Raw genomic sequence first — 21,083 nt, 5'->3', positions numbered from 1 at the left:
CAGACTGACTGATAACTGGCTTCACCAGAAATCTCCTGGGTGTCTCACAGATGCTGGAGTTCTCCCAGCCTTTGTCTAGGAGCAACACAGAGCCTGGCCACTGGGGGGGCCTTTCACAGCATCTTTCTTGCATAGCAAAACGCAATGGAGGCACTTTGAATGTGGGTGATGCAGGCAGAATATTAAAGGGAAGATTCATTGCACCCTCCTCTTTCATGAGCACCCCCGTTCCAACCTTCCTAAAACCAGGAATAGTGCTGCCTTTTACTTTCTTGAAATGAAGACGCCTACTTAATCTCACCTAGTATGTAGCCATGCAGAAGCAATGAACTCAAGTCTATTCGTAACAAGCATAAATACTTACTGGGACTCACTCTAGGGTCCTAGGACAGGTGTCTTCCTTTGTTTATCTTTACCTCTCTCTTCAGTGTTCGGTCTGGTATTTATTTGGTATTTCTGTATTTAATTAGAGAGGAAATTTTACAGTGGGGAAAAAAGAATGTTGAGTTCAATGAATATATGGGGTCCTTCCAGCTATGCAGAGAGAACGCACAAATCGCTTGCAAAAAGCCATCAGCACCTCTGGCAAGTAAAGTGTTTTTCATCCCAGTTCACAGCTTTGTATTTACTATGATCCATCACACAGAGTGTTTATCATGTTGTTTATTAGCCTTATTCATTAAAATTTCTATTCACTTCAGCAGGGATTTTGCTGATGTTTCTTCATATGAAGGAGTACCATAGTACTGTAATTAACATCTAGTGCATGATGAATAGTTATTCCCATGGTTATGTTTTAGGCTAGCTGTGTGCATGACATGATCATTACTATGACATGCTTTTTCCCATTCATGTTCAGATATTGTGTACCATGATGATAGAGAAAATGTCATTCCAGCAGTTCTCAGATACAGAATCCTTGTAGCACACAGTCTCATGACACTGAGTTCACCTTCTTGTGTCTCATTCAGTCCAAGTATTTAGCTGGAATGCTTCCTACAAAAAAAACAAAACAAAAAAGTTTATCTTCCTCTATTTACATAAGTTACAAAGATGAAAGCTGCTCATAGCCAGTTCAGTTCAGGATCAAATGTGAATTACTTCAGGTGCAATGGATTTCATTAAGGGGTTAGGAACAGCAGCAGACCATTATATGTTATCTTCTTGTTATGATGGATTAAAATAAGAGATTTGCATCAAAACATATGGGTAATTTTCTTTAAACAGAGAAGCTTAATCTGAAAAGTCATATGCCTTTTCATTGATCGTGGATTTGGAGCAGACCTTAGCTTGAAACACTAAGTGCTGTTTCAATATTATCATTTTGGAGTTTGCAGGATTTATTTTGTTGCCAGGGTACTGATGAACAAAGTTGATAATGCTTTGAAGTACTTTGAAGTAGAATTCCCAGTAGAGAATAGATATTTCTCTTTCTCAAATTCATGCTCTAATTCCTCCCAATTACCTTAATATATAGATAACTTTGAACTGTAAGGAACTTGGGTTGACCTTTTAAGACTAGGACTTAAGTTTATTTTTGTGGAATTTTTATATATAGCAGCTGTAAGGAAAATCCCATCTTCTCTTTCTATTGTCAGATACTTACCTGAAGGAATTTAGGATTATTTTGATCTAAGTAAAGGTCAAATGCTCAAGTTATTTTTAACAACACCTTAAAGAGAACAGATTAGTGGAGGAGTACAGACATGAGCTGTGGCTTATACCTGTGAGTAGTAAGAGAAGTTTAACAATTTCCGGTAGGTTAACCAACCTACATTTCAAATGCCGTGAGTGGAAGTGATTGCTAAAGGATGGCTACTTAGATTTGGACGATTACTTCGTTATCAGCCAATAACACTGCCAGTTGGTGAAAAAGATCAGATATAAAGAATGAGCGATAAAAGAAAAATGCCATGAAGACTGGGGGGAGGGTGGCTCTACTTTAAACACTAATGATGCTTTTTCTCAAGTACCCAGCAGGAAGTGAATAGCTTGTCTCCACACTCCTTCAGCAGAGCACAGTGAAGCCTGCCTACAGCAATTAAAACAGCATCAGTTAGAGCTGTGTGAGGGGATCGTCCTATGGTGTATTCATGTACAAGTACTTGGTTCTGTGTGGTCTAATGAGGTAGCAATTGTCATAGATTAGAAAGGAGTTAAGGGAGCTGCTGCACTGTTGCTTCCTCTCTATGCTATTTGTTTTATTGCTGTTCTCTGGTTATCAAACTGGATCTTGTTTACAATGGAGGGATGGTTGATTAACTATACCTAGGCATGGGCAGCAAGTAATAGTAGTATGTGCAGACACCAAGTATAATAAACCTGTTCTTTAACAGGAGTGAAAAGCATTATGTTGTGCCCAAACTTAGTTTAGGAAAATCTGGGGTGAGCCTGGGGTGTGCGTGTCCAAAGCAGTGACTTAAACACTGCAGGCCAGAACGGTGTTGCAGAACGGGAGTCCCAACCTCGCCCTGATGCCTCTTTGCAGGCTACACTTAGGGGCAATGACTGGGAGAGAGGCGGGATTTCAGATAGTCTTTTCTTTGGTGCTTCCCATTTGTTGGCCTGTATTTCCTCCTGTCCATCCCACCGCCTGTTGCGAATCATGCTCTTGGGAAACTACCACCGCAATAACTGTCTGAAGAACTTTGGAGTTTGTGAATTCCTGGAAATGCCACGCACAAGTTAAGTGCATGGAACCAAATTCTGTCATGTCCCTTTGTAGACGTTGGCCTAACTTGTAAGTTCTATTTCCCCTGTTCACACGCTTCTAATACTATGCCACCCATTTTTTTTCAAAGACGTTCTCCATTCTTGATGAAGAAGAACAAAGAAGACAGGTCAATGGTGTCTGCTTGCTGTTTGTCTTAGTTGGCATTGTATCATTTCTGACGCAATTTCTACAGGTAATAGTCTGATGTGGGTAAATTTTGTTTCTCATCTCTTTTTCTCTGTGTGTATACCTTTCTGAACAATAATTGTATTTATTCTTATGCACTCCAGGGATACACTTTTGCCAAGTCTGGGGAGCTGCTTACAAGACGGCTAAGGAAAATTGGTTTCCAGGCTATGCTAGGACAAGAGATCGGTTGGTTTGATGACCAGAGGAACAGCGCTGGTGCTTTGACTACAAGACTTGCAACAGATGCATCACAGGTCCAAGGGGTAAGACATGGTATACTAAGGATTGATTTACTATAAGCACTGATTGAAGGCCTATTTTGGCACATTGTCCCCAAAATTGACTAGTGTGCAAGCAGCAATGTCAGGATAGATCCAGCCTTTGTCAGTCAATCAAGTTACTTCCGTTTGTCACAAACTGTCAGCTTGGAATTATTTTCAGTGTATTTACGTAAAAGCAAAAATAGTATCACAATTTACTCCCCATTATTTGTGCCTATATTACCACAACAAGAACATAAAAATTAATAAAATAAGTATGAACCAGCAGTGGAACCAGGAGGAGCATTCAGTGCAAAGTTTTTGGGGTTTCTTTTCTGAAAATGCATTTATTAGCTTTTTGGAACAATGCTTAATATTTATTTCAAAAACATGTCAGACTAGTGTTCAGTTTCATTCATCACTAATCATGTTTTCAAGTTTTCAGGATGATATTGTGCTTGTTGTGTGTGATAGTTTTGATTTAAACTGACAGTCCACATTAAAACAATTTACACTACCGCATAGTGCATCAGCCAGAGATCCGTATAGTTAGTGTGACTTACTGTCTGGGAAGGTGAACCACTAACCCCATCTGGTGTGTTCCTTAGTAGATGAAGGTTAAATTATACTGGGTTATAAACATGTTACTTATTTGCATTGAGGCATTGGTAAAAGTGAGTCAAGATGCCATTTTACTTGGCTCCAACACAAGTAATTTTCTAGAAACAAAGAAAGAAATATACAGATTTCTTTGTTACTAATAACTGTCCTGCTTCAGCTTCACTGGTGATAGTGAGGGGTTTTTTTAATTATTAATTCTAGAGGTTTTAAGAATTTAAAAGAAAAATGAGAGAAGTTCCCAAAGGTCCTGTCATCAGCTGTTTCCAAAGAATCTGAGAAACCAGCTGCAAAGCTCTTCTTACAGCCCTTGCAGACACAGAGCACTTTTTAATTGAAATAAACTCATAAACACTGTCTGAGCAGTAGAAGAGTCCCCAGGGGAAATCTTTGTTCTAAGCAAATGTGGCGCAATGAGGCACGGCCGTTCAGCCCACAGCCCCGGAGGAAGGAAGGGCTGTTTGAGCAGCGCATCCTCCGCCTTCCGCAGCCTGAGCCAGCGCGCAGCTAGCTGCTGCAATTGCAGAGGGAGCTGAAGGGGAGAAGGCGCAGGCAAGCGCCCGGAATTTGCAAATGTCTTCAGCTGCGCTTGGAGTACGAGGTGGGCGCTTGGGCTTTGACAGCTGCAGGACCCATACAGTGTGAGCCGGCCCTAGGGCTGCTCCTTGCGCTGGCCTCCGTATGCCCGGGGACCCCCCGCTGCCGTGGGCAGGCCGAAGGCGGTCCAGGGGCACCTTGCCTCCGGTTCAGAGGGGAAGTGGATGATGAGCATTTTGTGCTGGAATTTCAAATCCTGCATGTGAATTTGACTGAAAATGATTGAGAATACAAAATGTGTATTTTTTCTAATTCACAGCAGCTTAGTTCCTATTTAGTGCTGCTGTTTACTGAACTTCTGAGTGAATAAATCAAATTTGTTACAAAGAATAGTGCTCTTGAAGTACATGAGGTAAAGATGAATGAGTGACAATAAAAACAATGTCAAAAGCATATTTAAAGTTTATCCCTAACAGGCAGCGACTTTAATTCAACATTTCTCACTGATGTTTCTTACTGATTTTAGCACAGCTGAGACTTTGTCGTGTTAATAGTTAAGCTGCAGAAGGGCTTTGTTCATTTTTTACATCAAAGTAGATAAATGTATGAGCTAAACAAAGTACTCAGAAGGAATTCCTCAAGGAACCAAGGGAACTCATTTAAATAGTTAGATTATCTTTGCTAGTATCATTAGGAACAACTTTTTTCAGTTCTCCTTGGAAAGTTTGGTAGGGTAAAAGAATATCTGAGATTTGCAGTCCTTCTCTTGATATAATTAATGGGAAACAGTGTATCTAAACTGGCTAAATTCCAGTGATGTCAACAGCCATTGGTGCCTTACGATATTTTAATGATATTTAGAGTTTTCCTAAGTTTTATAGGAAGAATTTTTTTTTAAAGATGATTGAAGTTACTATTGGAGTACAAGTCAATTATTTCCTTTTCTTTTCTTTGAAGGCAACTGGATCCCAGATAGGAATGATTGTCAATTCCTTAACCAACATTGGAGTGGCCATCATTATTGCTTTCTACTTCAGCTGGAAATTGAGTTTAGTTATAATGTGTTTCCTGCCATTTTTGGCATTATCTGGAGCTATACAGGCCAAAATGCTGACAGGATTTGCCTCTCAGGACAAGAAAGCTCTGGAAGCTACTGGACGGGTAACATTATTTAAAAACTAATTTATATTTACGGCCACAGGGAGCTGAAATTCAGGAATTTGGGACCAATGGTAATTCAAATGTAACAGAACTGGCAATATTTTGCAAATAAGTGGTAATATTTCAGCTCGTAAAGCCATCGAAACATCACTGGGAATTCCCTAGCTGTAAAAATACTTACTGCTTGGACTATGACTTGCTTTTCGAAAGGTTTTGGACCTAAATGCTCAACACACATCTCTGATCAGTCAGCTTCATTGCTGCTGGGTTTTGTGTAAGTGCCCATTTGGTGGTTCCCTGTGATTCTACTGTTCTCAGGGAGCAGGGACACCCGTTCACTCAGAAATCATCACACCTAAGATTTCAGCGCTGAATAGTAAGCTGCTATGTTGATTTTAGAGAGAACAGAGGGAATTGTTTCTTCAGTAGGTCATATAGTTTAGCAGCTTCCCTATCAATTTGTGCTGCTAGATCACAAGCATAACTTTATTTTTGTGTTGTAGCAGTCAAATTTCTATCAATTGTAATTTCTCAGCTAGTGTATCTTCGCTTTTCATAAAGATGAGCATTAACCTTTTTGTTATTTTGTATGGGAGACATAACACTTCCTCATAATGCTTTATATGTCCTCTCTGGTGACTGGGAGATGGCAGGTGTGTGCGGGTACTAAAACAACCCGCATGGGGGATGAGGAAGGAATTCCCTTCCCTTGGAAACGATGCACCCTCTATTTCGTGATCCCTGACTAAATTCCTCCTCCTGTTACTCTCACTCCACTTTCCCACTTAGCACCGTCCCGCATTCCTTTGGCTGCGGGACCCTGAGAACTGCCTCTCTGAGGGCTGATTTCCAGATCTGAAATTAGAACGGGATAGATTTCCATGGAGAGAGTCAACAGATCTGCAGCTACGCAGAGTGCTGCAGTTTGCACTGGCTGAGCAGACTCTGGTCATGTAGCTGACTAGAAAGAGGTGGCAACCCGAGGAAAAGGATTGCCATTTCCTCGGCGAGTTCTTTCCTAACCAGAGATAGCAGTGGACAGATTTGCTGTCTCTGAAACACTCAAACTCTTTTGACTCTAATTCTGGTCGCTAAGTTCTGGCACCTGACCCACAACCTGAGCAACTGTAAATATGCCTAGGACAACAGTGCAGGAACTGAGCTGCATCAGAAACGCAGGGGGGTCTGGAAGACAGGCAACACGATGAAGCCTACCTCAGCCATTTCCCCTCTCAGGGTAACACCTGAGCCTTTATCCCCCTTCAGGCTGCCGTATTTCCAGTGTCAGAAAAAGTATGCTTTGCAGGGCCTCCCAAAGCCTCAGAGCGTTTTCCTTTCCCTGAGCTCCCAGCTACTCCTCTATCCCACCTCATAATGACTCTTCCAGAGCTCCCCTCCCAACCCTTCTCCTGCTTCCTACATTAAAGTCCTGCCCACCAAGTCTCTAACCCATCTCACTTTCTACCCTGCCTCATCTGAGCCTCATCTCCACTTGTCTGAGCTCTCCAGCAAGTATCTTTAGCCTCCTCCTGCACCTAATCTGTGCAGCAAGGGCATGGAGCAGAGGCCTTTGCTCTGTTCAGCACTGTGTCTGCTGCCTGTCGCTTTCCCCTTCCCTGCTGCAGCTCACCAGGCTGCCCCCCTGTTTTGGCTTCTTTCAAAGCAGCAAATCTTCAACTGCTGCTTCTGGGTGTGATTTTAAAAAAAATATCTAACAAATGGAAACATAGAGTTCAAGTTAATGTAAAGGAATAAGTGAACTATATTTATTTTGACTGCCTATATATGCAGACTTCTAGATTTTTTTTTTTTTTTAATGGACACGGGGCATTACTTGAATTAGCATTACTTGACTTTGCTATCACTGAGCAAATGAATACACTTAAGGACTGCTCTGCAGTACTGTTGAGAACAATCTTCAACTCTAGAAAATCAAGGAACAACTAAGGCCTGACCAGTCAGTCACATTCAGAATGGTTTAATTATTTACAAAATGTGATAAATCAAAATACTATCTTGGAACTGACATGGAGATTTCAACAGAAAAACTTCACTGAGTCGAGGCGTCAGCCTGTATTCACTAGAATGACCCAGAGAGTGGGATGAAAAGGGCACTCAATGCTTCAGCAGTTTTGGCACTGACCGATCGTCTGGTGTTATTTTCTAATATATTCACCAGCATTGTGTCCAAATGCAAAAGGCTTTTTCTGAGTCTCCACAATGGGTGTTCATCAGCCATGTTAAACATAGGAAAGCACAGGCTGAACACTGCAATTCACAGAACCTACTTATCCACTCCTTCGAATTATATGATAATGCAATAGATTCGATCCTCAATTTTGGCTAGGAAAAAAACAAAATTGAACAGAATATTCTGTAAAGATTTATATTCAGGTCTCTTCCTACATGCTGAAAGTACTCATAGATCATACACTGGACTATTGCTACCCAAAGGAAAGCGTCACACTGTGAAGCCATTATCAAAGTCCAGGCAAACTGGAAGCATCGTTAAAAATAAACACCACCAATTTCTGAATGAAATTATTTGAAATAAGACAGGTGAAACTGGAATCAAACAAACTGGTAAGGTACTTCTATTGATGAAACTGCAGTGCCAGTTTGTGGGAGTGGAGAAGCAAATTCTGACAAATTTGAAACAAAACATAATGTAAAGCCTACAATTAATTAAGGTTCCAGAGAGGTTTCTGAACCACAGAAAGATCATGGGGATTCACAGGTTCCTGTGTTGCATTTTTCTGTGTGCATAGGCAGGCATTTATTTACTCCTTGTCTATGTACAAGGTCATATTCTGGAAACTGTGTCACTGATCTTAGAGAAATCAAGGTGTCGTCTTTCATTTATATGTTTCCTCTCATCAGGCTTTTTTGGACATTAACAAGAAAAACAATGAGGGTGGGAAGGAGAGGAAGCATAGTAAATTCAAATGCTTCTTATTTACAAAAGGAAAGTGAGGAATAGCATCCCTTCCACCTCTTTCCCTGATTATTGGTATAAGTAAAACACATGAAATAATTGAAATAAACATGTTTAAACAATAGACACATGCCAGCAAGGAAATAACAGTGTCCCTAAACAATTTCATTTGAAAAAGTAGCATTTGTCAAAATTAAATTATGTATTATTCCATTCAGCTAGAGATTGTTGCCATTGAGAAGTGAATTTTGGAAATATTTGAGTATATTTTAGAACAGCATTGTCCTGTATCGAGAGGGATGCACAAAACAGAGAATGCTGTCAGCTACCAAGGAGTAGAAGTCCCACTCATTCACACTGTGTGCAGATAAGTCACAAGTGAGAGAATGTGCCTGTTCTCCTGAGTGTGCTTACGACTTGCTCTAGAGGAGCAGACAGAGCTTTTCTACTGAGGACGTGAGCAGATGTTGCTTGCACGAAAGTTTCTCTTTAAGGTGGCTGACATCTGGAACAATCTATATTATATCTGAAACAATTTATGTATGGCATTAGTGCCATGCATTCATGAAAGAACTGTGTATTTGTGAAAGAGAATATTCTGCTCTTTTCCAAGTAAAAATTAAGAGATTTTATTCATATTTTTTTTCCTCCAGATTTCCAGCGAAGCTCTCACTAACATCAGGACTGTAGCTGGGATAGGAAAGGAGAATATGTTTATTGACAGTTATGAGAAGCACCTGGAAGTACCCTACAGAGCTGCAATCAAAAAAGCAAACGTTTATGGAATCTGCTATGGCTTTGCCCAGAGTATAGTGTTTATAGCCAATTCTGTCTCTTACAGATATGGAGGGTTTCTAGTCGACACCGAAGGGCTCCATTATAGCTTCGTGTTCAGGTAAGAGCGTGCCCGGAGCCAGAAGCAGGCTCCTCTGCAGCGTGGCCGCTCTCAGGGGAGCGGTCGCTTCCCAGCAGCCTCCCAAGACGAACGTTTCCCCTTTCCTGCAGGGTGATCTCTGCTATTGTGACCAGTGGAACTGCCTTGGGAAGAGCTTCTTCCTATACTCCAAACTATGCCAAAGCCAAAACATCTGCTGCACGGTTTTTTCAGTTGGTTGATCGGCTTCCTAAAATCAGTGTTTACAGTGATAAAGGGGAAAAATGGGTAAGAGTGGAGATGAGTAATTTGAGATGTCATTCAGCTTAATACAAGCACTGAAGTTGCAGTAACAATTTATAAATCAATGAGGATCACTGGAAGACTATGCTGGCTGTATACTTGTTATGTGCCTTTGCTCTTTTGGAAGCAGTGAACTCTGTACTAAGCAGAAAGAGTAATGTAAAGTGTAGCTATTAGGAATTTCTCAGTCTAACACTCCTCTAAATTGGAATAGGACCAATTTGGATGACTCACAGTATGCTTTTTCTTTCTGTTCTACAGCTCTCATATAAATCTGATCACAGCTAGCTTATGATGGATATTTTTTCAGTTTAATATCAAAAAGTTGAGGGTGTTCAGGAGGAAAATCATCTTTGAATCAGACAAAATGAAAACACTCAATTTTGGATTGAATTGAATTAAAAAGTCAAAACCATAAAATTCAGATAATTTATTTTTCCTTTAGACTTTTTCAAAATTAAAGGAATTCTTGAAATACTGCTACAAATTAAATACATTAGATATTTTGCTTCAAACCGTGAAAATAAAACATCTCGATTTCCTCTCAGGGTTTTCTGAAAGGATTTTTAAAAATAATTCTGGGAAAATTGGAAAATTGATCTGAATTCACATGTTGTCATAATTCACATGTTGCAAAATTAAATTTTTTTTAACCAAAAAAACCTTTTGTGTATGAATGTCTTTGCACCGTCATCAAATTTGGACTTATGTGGTGTCTGTGCTAAAATAAATGATTTACAAGGCAATCCCATTTCCAGTTGTTGCAGATTGCCAGTGCAGTAAGGGAAAGTATCAGCAGAGCAGCAATGTTATGACTAATGGCTTCACCTCTGGGACAGCCATGCCAATAAGTTTTTAAGTCCCTCTTTCTGGACTAATTTCACAATCACTGATGTTACATTTTAAATAATAGATGCAAGAATGGAATTTGAGAAAGAGTTGTTTTGTACTTTACAACTGAGTTTTGATCTCACTGTAGCTTTTTTCTCATTTTTTCACCAGGATGATTTCAAGGGAAGCATTGAATTTCTTAACTGTAAATTCACATACCCTTCTCGGCCTGATATTCAGGTCCTACAAGGACTCTCTGTAGCTGTGAAGCCTGGACAGACTCTGGCATTTGTTGGTAGTAGCGGATGTGGTAAGAGCACCAGCGTCCAGCTTCTGGAGCGTTTCTATGACCCTGAGAAAGGAGCTGTGGTAAGCAAAGGGACACACTTTGTGGGCTGTTGTTTTCAGCAACATTACAAGGACTCTTCTGAAGGTGCCCTACTGTGCAGCCTAGTAGCGGTGGTATGTGCCTATGCAGCTGGGGGTTTTGGCTACTTTTCAAACAAATGTAGACTCTTCTGGCAATTCCCCGAGCGTCATCTCAGATGCATTCAGGCGAGATAAGAATAATACTGCAATCCTCAGATGTGACCTCTTGCATTATGTAGGCTGTGGGCACTCACCTTGGTAGCTCCTGTATGAAACACACAGCGGGCAGCCGCCATCGTGGGAGCACAGGCAAAAATTAAGCCTGACCTGAGCAACAAAGAGTCTAGAACATGCCTAAATAGTTTCAACATGTAGCTTCTTTGCAGGTTGAACTTGTCTAGCTTCATCTTCGAGTTATTCAATTACTCATAGCTTAAACAGCTTTTGTATCTTTTCTGCACATAAATACTTAACCAGTTTGGTTTCTTTTCCTTTAGAAAAATTAAGTGTGGCAATTACTAAGCCAGAAATCCAACAAAGCATGTGTCTGCATTTAAGCAATTAAATAGTTCACTAGGGCTTAAGGCTAAGCAAATGGTTTAGTGCTTGGCTGGATCACAGATGTGCCTGGAAAAAAAAAAAAAATCATTTACCATGCGCAAAGAAGCCAAATGTGAGCAGATTCTTCGAGTTAAATCAGTCTTGTTTGCTTTTTGGTAATACGGCTACATTTAAAACTGTAGGGCTCATTTAGTTTCACTGTGAATTATTTGGGTTTTGCAGGCTGTTGTTCTGGAATGATGTTTCAAGTTCTCTCCTATTTTCTGGTAGTTAATAGATGGACACGACACCAAGAAAGTAAATGTAGAGTTTCTTAGATCAAAAATTGGAGTAGTGTCCCAGGAGCCCGTGTTATTTGACTGCAGCATTGCTGATAATATTAAATATGGCAGTAACGCCAAAGAGATGACAATGGAAAAGGTCACAGAAGCGGCCCGGAAGGCTCAGCTGCATGACTTTGTCATGTCACTGCCGGAGGTAAGTGCACTCCAGGCCTAGGCTGTGGGACTAAGGGCAGGATGCTTAGTATTCATTGCAGTGGCAGCTGGGTGGAAACAAAATAAAGTAGCTACACACTTATACCTTGTATCTTATTTTTACAGGTATAACAGTAGGAGCAAAAGGGGGTGTCATGAGCATTTGTTGTGCTCATGAAAGTTTGGGTGTGGGTTGGTGTTGATGGGGTTTTTTTTTTTACACAGTAGGTAAATAATTACAAAACTGAAAATGTTTACAACTCTGACCTAGGAGAAAGGGAAAGATTTTCAAAGCAATGGACAAGAAAGAAGAGAAAGCTCAGTTTAGTGGTCAAAGCGTGACACTGAGTCAGGAAATATAAATCCTGTTTCCAACTATGGCAGATTTGCACTGTGACTAGGGCGGGATACTTAGACCAAAATATTTGACGCTGGGGACTTGCATGTATTTAAGAAGTATTTAAATGCATTTAAATCATACATAAGAAGATAAAATGTATAAATACAGTTTAGGTGCCCAAACAAAACACTTGTCCAGACGATTCTTTAGTCACTTTCAGCCTCTTCCCCCAAATGCACTTTTGTCTCAGACAAATTAGCCATCATCTTACTATCGGATTTCTCTTCCAGACCCACCATCATGCTGCCTGGGCCCCCGTGTCACGTGGACCGCAAGTCATGGTTCAAAAATGTCTCCACAAACATTAGTATCACTCTTGAACAGTATTTTTGCCCTGCCAGGTTTTTTGAGGAGGCTACAACCATGGTCGGAACTCTTGTCTCTCTCCTCCTGCTAGTCCTTCTGTTTGGGTACCGATATGTTTGTTCATATCTAAATAAACTCTTTCTTTTGTATATTTTTCAGAAATATGAAACTAATGTTGGGGCTCAGGGATCTCAGCTGTCTCGTGGGCAGAAACAACGCATTGCTATAGCTAGGGCCATCATACGAGATCCTAAAATTTTATTACTGGATGAAGCTACATCTGCCTTAGACACAGAAAGTGAAAAGGTAAATATGCAGTGAAAAGAAACAAGGGAATGTTAATACAATGGCTTGCAATGCCCTTTTCTGTTCTATAGAGGCACCCTGCCCTACAAGGACATACCCATATGACCTAAACATTATTCCACGTTCTTAATTCAGCCCTATAACTTTAATAATCTTTATGAAAAAAAACAGGAAGCAGAGCTATAAAAATCGTAGCCAGCTACAGTTCCTCTTTGGCTGCCAATGCAGAGGCAGCACTTTTTAGGTACTGTGCATACTAATTCCCTGGGTTTCAAAGCTTGCAGTACGAATATTTCACAAATACAGCTTCTATGCATCAAAAAATCTAAAGCTTATTCAAGCATATGAATGAAGAGCATGAACATGCAGTGAAACAGCAGTGATGGGCCTAAGAACTCGGGCAAGAATTTGCTTGGTTTGGTTGTACTCAGAGATTAGAGAAATGCTGGGAATTAAAAACATCTGTGCTGAGCATCCTACATTCAGCATGTCAGTTTAAATTCCTCTGCTGTATATATTTATTTATCTGTCCGTTCCTTGTACTGGTGTTAGACTAAGCTCATGACCCTGCAAAACAGACCATTAACATAACGTTTGATTTAGCCTCACAGTCACTTTTAAAAGTATTGCATGATGCGGTTAATTAATCTGAAACAATCAGCTTTCTCCAGCTGAGTCCCAAGCTGATTTACCCATTTTCACTCTGATACTTTGTGTGTTGCCTTTAGACTGTGCAAGCAGCGCTGGATAAGGCCAGAGAAGGGCGCACCTGCATTGTCATTGCCCACCGCCTGTCCACAATCCAGAACTCCGACATCATCGCCGTCATGTCGCAAGGCATCATCATTGAAAAGGGCACTCACGATGAACTAATGGCCAAGGAAGGAGCTTATTACAAGCTCGTTACCACTGGAGCCCCAATTAGCTGAATTACTGTAATACTAGCTTTGAAAGAGTTATTTTTTTCCCCCTAAACAAATACTCTGTGGTAGGTATGTGTATGTTGGTACCCCTTTGTGCTAGGAAGTGCTCTACAATATTCTGAGGTCGGTGGTACCCTAAATGTATGTAGCCTGGATCAAGCAAAGCCTAGCAAGCCATGTGCAGGGAACTAAGCATAGGCTGATGCATCCATGGAGGTATCTTAGCCCACTGCTAAGGGAAAGAAAGCCTGAAAATAGGACAGATCTTTGGTGAGCAGGGGAGTTGCCACCACCTGCAGTCAGACTGCACAGTCCTGTCAACTAGCCATCAAGGAAGACTGGTGTTCTGGAAGCTGCCACTTTTCTAGGTAAGCTATATGGATCAGAATGATGTTATGAAGGGATCAGTTATCTCCTGATGTTCTGGTTTGCAGATGATTACAACAGATACCATTAGTATGGCTGCAGCTCTCCCCCTTCCCACTCTCATAGCCTGCCTACCTTAGCTGTGCTGCTGCGGGGAGGGCTGGCTTCCCCCGAGTGCACCTACACGCTGCTCCTATAGAGCCCAGAGCTTGATGTAGCAGTACCCCTGTGATAAAACCATTAAGTATTTATAGAAAAGGCAGCTTCACCATAGTAAGGAAAGCAATCAAGAGGAACAGAAGCTGATAAGGCTCTTTTCCCCTACACTCATCATGTTGATCAAAGGTGTCACATATTTTTGAATGTGAATAAATGCTTTATTTCAATCAATGTAAACTCCTACAGTTAATCTTCACTGTTATTTAAATCTCTTCTATTGAAAGGGTGATGGATAATATCCTGTTTTTATTTTGGGTAAGGCAAGACTGATAACTAGCCTTTAAAAAGAGCATAAATATTCTGCAAAGGTGGAAAAAAATAAAAATAAGGATTAGCCATGACTAGCTATTTGTTTATGTTAAGCAGAGTTGATAAACTGAGCAACAATTCAATCATGACTGACAAAGCTCAGGTAGAGCTTCCTCTGGTAGAAGCCTGCACCTATAACAGTTCATTATAGGATCCACTGCACTGTTCTCCAAAATATGTTATTAGGCATTGTCTACAGGACTCTCTAACTTTACTGACTGGTATCTTGGAGACAAAGCAGGCAGATAATCTAAAACTACAGTTTCAGAATTTAAATTGTGACTTGGAATGACAGAGTGTTACCTGGAAAAGGCATTCATGGCATTCTGCAATCTGCAACTTGTTGGGTTTTTTTTTTTTTCTCCCTCCCTCTCACTTAATCCCAGGCAACAACAACAAAAAAAAAACAGTATTAGTTTTTGTGCAATTCCATTATTAGAATACCTTCACTAGAACCTAGTGAAATCATGTAATTGACATTAAAAAGCACTTTTTTAATGAAGAATTCTGTGCTTTAATCTTTCACTGAAAATGAAAAAGGAAGATGCATTATTGGCCTTCTGTTTTAATCTTTCAAGCCTTTTACATATTTCAGAGCAATAATTGGTTTGGATGATTTAGGGCTGAAACTACTGACAGTCAATAACCTATTGACAAAAAGGTTTAATTTTCAAATGGTGGATACAGCTTAAAAGAAAAAGGGAACTAGAATCTATAGACAAGATTATATCACCTGAACTCCATTTCCCCACCACCACCACCACCTTTTCTCAAACCTACCACTCCTGTGAATAATGGTAGAATAATAGTTCAGATAATGAAGAAAAACAAAAACTCATTGCTATAGAATAAAAATGATGAACAAACTATAACTATAGATTAAAACCTCAGTGATTTTATTTTTTTAACATGCTTACAGTACAATTCTATATGATAAGTTATATTTGTATTTAAGGATATAAGGGAAAAACCCACTTTAATAAAACCTACAATTATTATGAGTGCTTATGCCATTTTTTTCCCTAAAGGACTGCAGCTTTGTGGCCCAAATTACATGAATAAATTGTATTTTATATCGACTCTTGTGCTTTAACACTTCATTTCTTACAGTTCTGACAAGCACTTGAATTTCTCCCTGCAGATACCAAGTATTTGTATGTATTTCGATCATGTCTGTACCACTGGTGTGCTTTACAGGACAGAGCTGTTGCGAAGGCCAGTGCAATTACACTAGCCCCACCTGCAAAGGCACCTGCTGGTCCCAGCTGTCTTCTTGCAGGAGCACTAACATGGGCCTGGCTGGGTGCTGCCTGTACTAAGCTGCTCGTCTTCATAAGGTAAATCCTGTTTTCTAGGGGGCTAGTGAACATTAGGAGCTCATATCTACACCTGTGTAACAGAGGCACTCACAATGTACACCAAAAACTGTATGCTCCCACACTCTTGGGTGCCAGCTCTTGCCACCTCACAGCTGTGTGCTATTGGTCTATACGGCTGTAAAGTCCTTTCGTCCTGTGCACAGAGACTACACTGCAAGGGACGCCACACGTTGTGTACGGGCAGGGGCAGGTATTTTGAGGCAGGGCCTGAAGAGCAGACCCTAATGGGCTGGCAGGAGCTCTCTGCTTTTCCTCTGCAGCTGCCGCACTGATAGCACCTCCCGGCCCTGGAGCCTGGCGACAAGAGCCCTGGGCAGAACCGAAGGAGTTTGCTTAGGGCCTTCAGCGCCAGCCCTGAGTTACTTGTCTTGGCAGCTCTAGCTGACTGCATTGCTTGGTGTCTCTGCTGTGTGTTCCTCTGCATGGTCCCATGGCAACTGTATCATCTGGTTTTCCAAGCACCCTCCTCTGGATAAATGTAGCCATGACATCGTACTGGTATAGCATCTGACTAACTGCCTGGAGCAGGAACAGTCTCACTAGGCCAGAGGGAGTCCTTCCATCAGGAAGGAGTAGCATGAATAGGGAGGAGGCATGGGAGAGCTGCCTGTTAACAGAAGTGAGTATTATGAACTGGATGAAAAAAACAATTTGTCAGCTGGTTTGTACGAAGAGTAAGACCCACCTTAACTGGGTGGGCTACTGCTACTTCATATGACACAACTACTGGTGGCTACTGAGAATTTTTTTTGAAGAGGGATGGAAGGAATTTTAGAATTGCATTTTCCCTATTGGGACAACTCCGTGTCAAGAATACAGGATTAATTTTTTCCTGGGCTCCCATTAATGGAAGCAGGAGGACAAGTTGAGCACCCTGACCCCCTTTATTAGGTAGGAAAACCTTAATTCAAAAGGGACTCAGTACTTGTTGCCCAAACTAGGTTGAGTAGCTCAGCCCATCACCATAAAATTTTTATCCTCAGTGTCTGTTCAAAGTATTAACAATTTGACTAACAGCTGCAAAAGACTGATGAAGTTACAGCTCAAATGTTTAACTTGAGAGTTCTTAGTTAAGGCACCACACAATCTTACTAAATCAGGCAAATTCGCTAAAGTCTGACTAAGGAATATGTAGTCCTATTTTATTGTAAATGAGAGTCAGCTATTTAGTTGATACAACTCTAATGCTATCAAAATTATATCTGACACTTGTTTATCCAGCACTCAGGAAAATGCTAACTTTCCGGAGTCATCTTTTGAGGCTCTTCAGACAACTGCACAAGACTAGTTCAACACACTACAGCTTCTCGGGAAGTGTCTTGTTCTACTGTCATCAAGTTACCAGTAACTTCAGAAATTTAATTTTATCAATAGTTTAATTTCATTTAGTTTTCTCATCATTCAGTTCTTGGTTTTAGGAATGTTTTAATATGTACAGAAAGAATACAAGGTGGTTCAGCAGGAAGCTCGTCTTTGTCCTATTCCCTAGCATACTATAGTTACAGGCTGAATTAATTACAAACTCCAAGAGAGCAATAAAAACCCATGTTGTCTTAGGTATGTGTACAGCACTCAGAAGAATACCACAAAAATGCTAACTGTCATTCCACTTTCGTGGTCGTGTCTCCCATTACAGATTCTTTGCCAATCCAAGATTCTTTGCCAGTACTGAAAAGAAGAGCCTCACACACGTGGCACCTACCTATAAGTTTAAAATAGCCTACACTGCCCGCAGGCCCAGGCACTGCTGCGGTAGCCATAGGGAGGCTGTGTACGGAGGATCCCCCAGGGTCGGCTGCACGGAGCGAGGAATAGAAGCACAGTTACAGTGCTTCCTGCATCTTGCGGTGCCTCTGTAGGCCACCTCAACTGTAGGAGTAACAAAGCACAGAGCAACTTGAACACGGGAAGAATCTTTGTCATAGTTGTCGTCCTGTTTTTTCATTATTTGTCTCTAGTCCTATTAGCTTAGTCACTGTTGCCTAAATTTTTACTACTCATAATTATATAAATTGACTGATTTCAGGTCAGCTGCTGCAGGAAACAGAAATTCGGATTCATTAAGGAGAAGCAGCTAGAAGATGCATAAAGCATAGTATTCCTCAGACTAGTAAAAAAAATTTTTTTTTCTTTTTTAAAGTCAGGGTAGCCTTAATAGGCTCTTAAATAAGGATGCATGTTTTGTATTAGCCTCTGTAATTTGTATCATGTTCACTCCCAAGGGCCAGCTCAAACTATTCACCTTGTTTTCCCAATTAAATAAGATTCTTTCTATTTCAGTCATCCTACAAGCAATTGGAAGTCTAGAAGCTGTATTATGTTTATATCCTTTCAGTCTTATTGCTATCAGATTATACATGTACAGACTTCATTAGGGCCTAATGTAGCCTTATACTGCTTGTCAGTATTATGAGTTGGTATCAACAAAGTATTGTTTAGCGATTGTGCACTGAAGGGGAATATGCAACAATAGGTGCTTAATAATGGATAAGAAGGGAGAGTACTTGGCTTTACATATTTACAGCATCAGTTGTATATAACAAACTTGTATATTTAACACTGGTTTACTCGAGCACAGAAGTAACTAATATTAAATACTAACTAATCTGACAAAAATATAAGCTTGCAATGATTTAATCTTCAATTATGTTTTCATGGTTTACACAACCACTAACAGTGATTCAGGCTTGTGACTTGATATGAGAGAATTAGACTAATTTACCTTTGCAATACAGGAGAGCAAGAACACCGTTCTTGAAGCAACATGCTGAGACAATCTCAGTATTAACACCTTTCTTCACTTTTTCTGTGTAGATGTACAGAACCCACAGATTTGTTACACAATATTCATGCATTTTCAGAAAATCAAAGGTGTAATCTTTAGCATTTATAATTTACATGACCATTTTTTAAAAATTAAGAATGACAAATCACACAGTAGCACAAAAATATATTCTGCAGAGTCTAACTGAAATAAATTTTCTTTTATTTTTTTTCCTTAATCAGAAGCTGTTTTCTCAGGAAGATCAATAATTTAAATTTAAAGAAAACCTTTCCTATAACTATGCTGGCTTTTTTCTCAGCGCCTGGGTGCAGCTGTACAGTTATAGGTGGTGTGATACTGTCACACCATTATCTAGCACTTTAAAAGACAATATCTATATATAAAAAAATGGAATATTGACTATCACCATATACAACTGCGGCTTCAAGCACCACCTAGTTGGAGATGGACAGAACTAAAAGATCATCAAGTAGCTAAATAAAACTAGTTGATTACGCTTGAAAACTTTTGCACATCCCAACGTATTGTTAGAAAACTATTTTGCATTGTCCTTCCTTGCAATATTTCAAAGAATAGAGACAACGATTAATATTTCTGAGCTGTCAAGGTCATTCTGGGATGTACCGATGACTTACAAGGAGTACATCAAAGATGTGGTGGCATTGCCCCCACCCAGTTAAAATGAGTTGGCAAAACTGCCTTGGGCGGTGGGGGCTCCTCAGAGAGTTCACAGACAGCCACAGATTGCTGACCATTTGGAAACTTTATCTAATTTAACTTCTTTTCAGTTGTCCTCATAAATAAGTGGACACAGTATGGAACCAAGGCAACGACAGTAACAGGCATGGCTGCACTCTTACAAAAAGAAAGAATGTAGAATAAATATTCAGTATGAGCAGGTATCTTAACAAAGTTATACAGCTGCAGTGTAGCTAAAGAAGCAGCTATACACAATATCCGGAAACTTATCTTACAGCCATTTTTACCTTTGCAGCTTGTGATGAACATTTCAGAATTAATACCAAGACCTAAGCCAAAGAGTGCACCTAAGTTTCTCACCAGTCCAGCAAATGGAGTTGTGTCAATGTTTATCCAGTCTGGGTTGGCACACCATTTCTTTGCCTTTGGAACAGACCATAGCAAGTCAATATCAAGAAGTTTGAGGACTAGATAAAAGCCAAGGGCAAAGATGAAAAGAAACAAGTTTATCTTGATGTACATTCTCAAGCTTGCTGTCTGAATAGCAGGGGTATGCTCAAATGCTTCTGCCACAAGCATTCCTGTGGATTAGAAACTCAGTGTTACAGAGAACATCACACTTTCAAGAATCACTTTTTACAGGCCTGCTGTAGAACTGACTTTCCAAGATAGAAGCATACACACACAGACACACATACACACTTTACCATTTCCGTGGTAAATGACAAAACATTTTCTCCCACCCAAAGCTGCTAATTTGGAAAAGAAAAAAAAAACCCACAGTAACAAGCTCTACATGTTTTTAACATGAGAAATGCCTTAGGCCTGACTGCATCTCCCAGATGACAACCTACTATAAAGTAGAACATTCCTCTTCTAGAAGAGTCTCCATGCAAAGACTGGTCCTGGCAATGCAGATTCCAACACCAGTTCCCATATGGACTTTAAGTGTTGAAGGAGAAGGCACAGAGCACAATTATCTTCTTTCTTATTCATTTCATCCTGGCTGTGCAAAGGAGAGTGGACTGCCAGCTGTTATCCAGTGCTGCCCAGATTGCTCTGCACGTGGGAAACAGAGTGGGAGAGGCACTCCCCACTCAATGCTCTGGTCACCCTCCTTCAGATTAGATAGATGGTAAAGAGACTGTTCATAGTCTAAACTCCCTAAATGCCAATTTGAAACATGCTTAAGTAATTCTGAAAAATAAATTTGGGTGTCTTATATCACTGCAGAGCTCATACTGCTAATTTGGCTTTTTATCTGTTTTGACGCAGGTTTCTGGCCCCATGCTCATCCACACTGCATACATGCTGGTTTGCTCCTGCACTTTTATTTGAAGTGAACCAAAAAGCTTCCTCCTTAGAGGAAAGTGTGAGCTGCACAGAAGTTTGCTCCACGGTCCTTGCCATGCAGCACAGATGCAGATCAGCTCAAAACGCGTTCTAATAAACATGCAGTGCAGATGCAGCCAGGGCAAACCAGCTAGCACTAGTCTTTAACAGTGTGGACTAACGCAGTCAGCATCAACTGGCACATGGGCAAGGGCTCGCTCCCTGTGTGAAT

At 40.5% G+C, this 21,083-nt stretch overlaps 2 protein-coding genes across 10 annotated transcripts in view; one reads left to right on the top strand and one right to left on the bottom strand.

Moving 5' to 3' along the window:
• The window catches only part of ABCB11 (ATP binding cassette subfamily B member 11), a 76,266-nt gene extending 60,823 nt beyond the window's left edge, over positions 1-15,443 (top strand). For all 5 annotated transcript variants that reach the window (XM_064514887.1, XM_064514886.1, XM_026093867.2 and 2 more), the window contains 9 exons: positions 2,802-2,906; positions 3,004-3,165; positions 5,275-5,478; positions 9,067-9,308; positions 9,419-9,575; positions 10,593-10,790; positions 11,622-11,828; positions 12,693-12,839; positions 13,568-15,443. In XM_064514887.1, coding sequence (XP_064370957.1) covers positions 2,802-2,906; positions 3,004-3,165; positions 5,275-5,478; positions 9,067-9,308; positions 9,419-9,575; positions 10,593-10,790; positions 11,622-11,828; positions 12,693-12,839; positions 13,568-13,768 — 1,623 coding nt within the window. In that variant the 3' untranslated portion in view covers positions 13,769-15,443. The remainder of the gene's footprint in view (positions 1-2,801; positions 2,907-3,003; positions 3,166-5,274; positions 5,479-9,066; positions 9,309-9,418; positions 9,576-10,592; positions 10,791-11,621; positions 11,829-12,692; positions 12,840-13,567) is intronic.
• An 86-nt stretch (positions 15,444-15,529) lies between these two features.
• The window catches only part of G6PC2 (glucose-6-phosphatase catalytic subunit 2), a 38,084-nt gene continuing 32,530 nt past the window's right edge, over positions 15,530-21,083 (bottom strand). For all 5 annotated transcript variants that reach the window (XM_026093894.2, XM_064514889.1, XM_026093902.2 and 2 more), the window contains one exon: positions 15,530-20,100. In XM_026093894.2, coding sequence (XP_025949679.1) covers positions 19,589-20,100 — 512 coding nt within the window. In that variant the 3' untranslated portion in view covers positions 15,530-19,588. The remainder of the gene's footprint in view (positions 20,101-21,083) is intronic.

This window comes from Dromaius novaehollandiae, chromosome 7 (assembly GCF_036370855.1).
Source record: "Dromaius novaehollandiae isolate bDroNov1 chromosome 7, bDroNov1.hap1, whole genome shotgun sequence".
NCBI lineage: Eukaryota > Metazoa > Chordata > Aves > Casuariiformes > Dromaiidae > Dromaius > Dromaius novaehollandiae.
The sequence above is the reverse complement of the archived record's forward strand: the minus strand, read 5'-3'. Positions and strand labels throughout refer to the sequence as shown.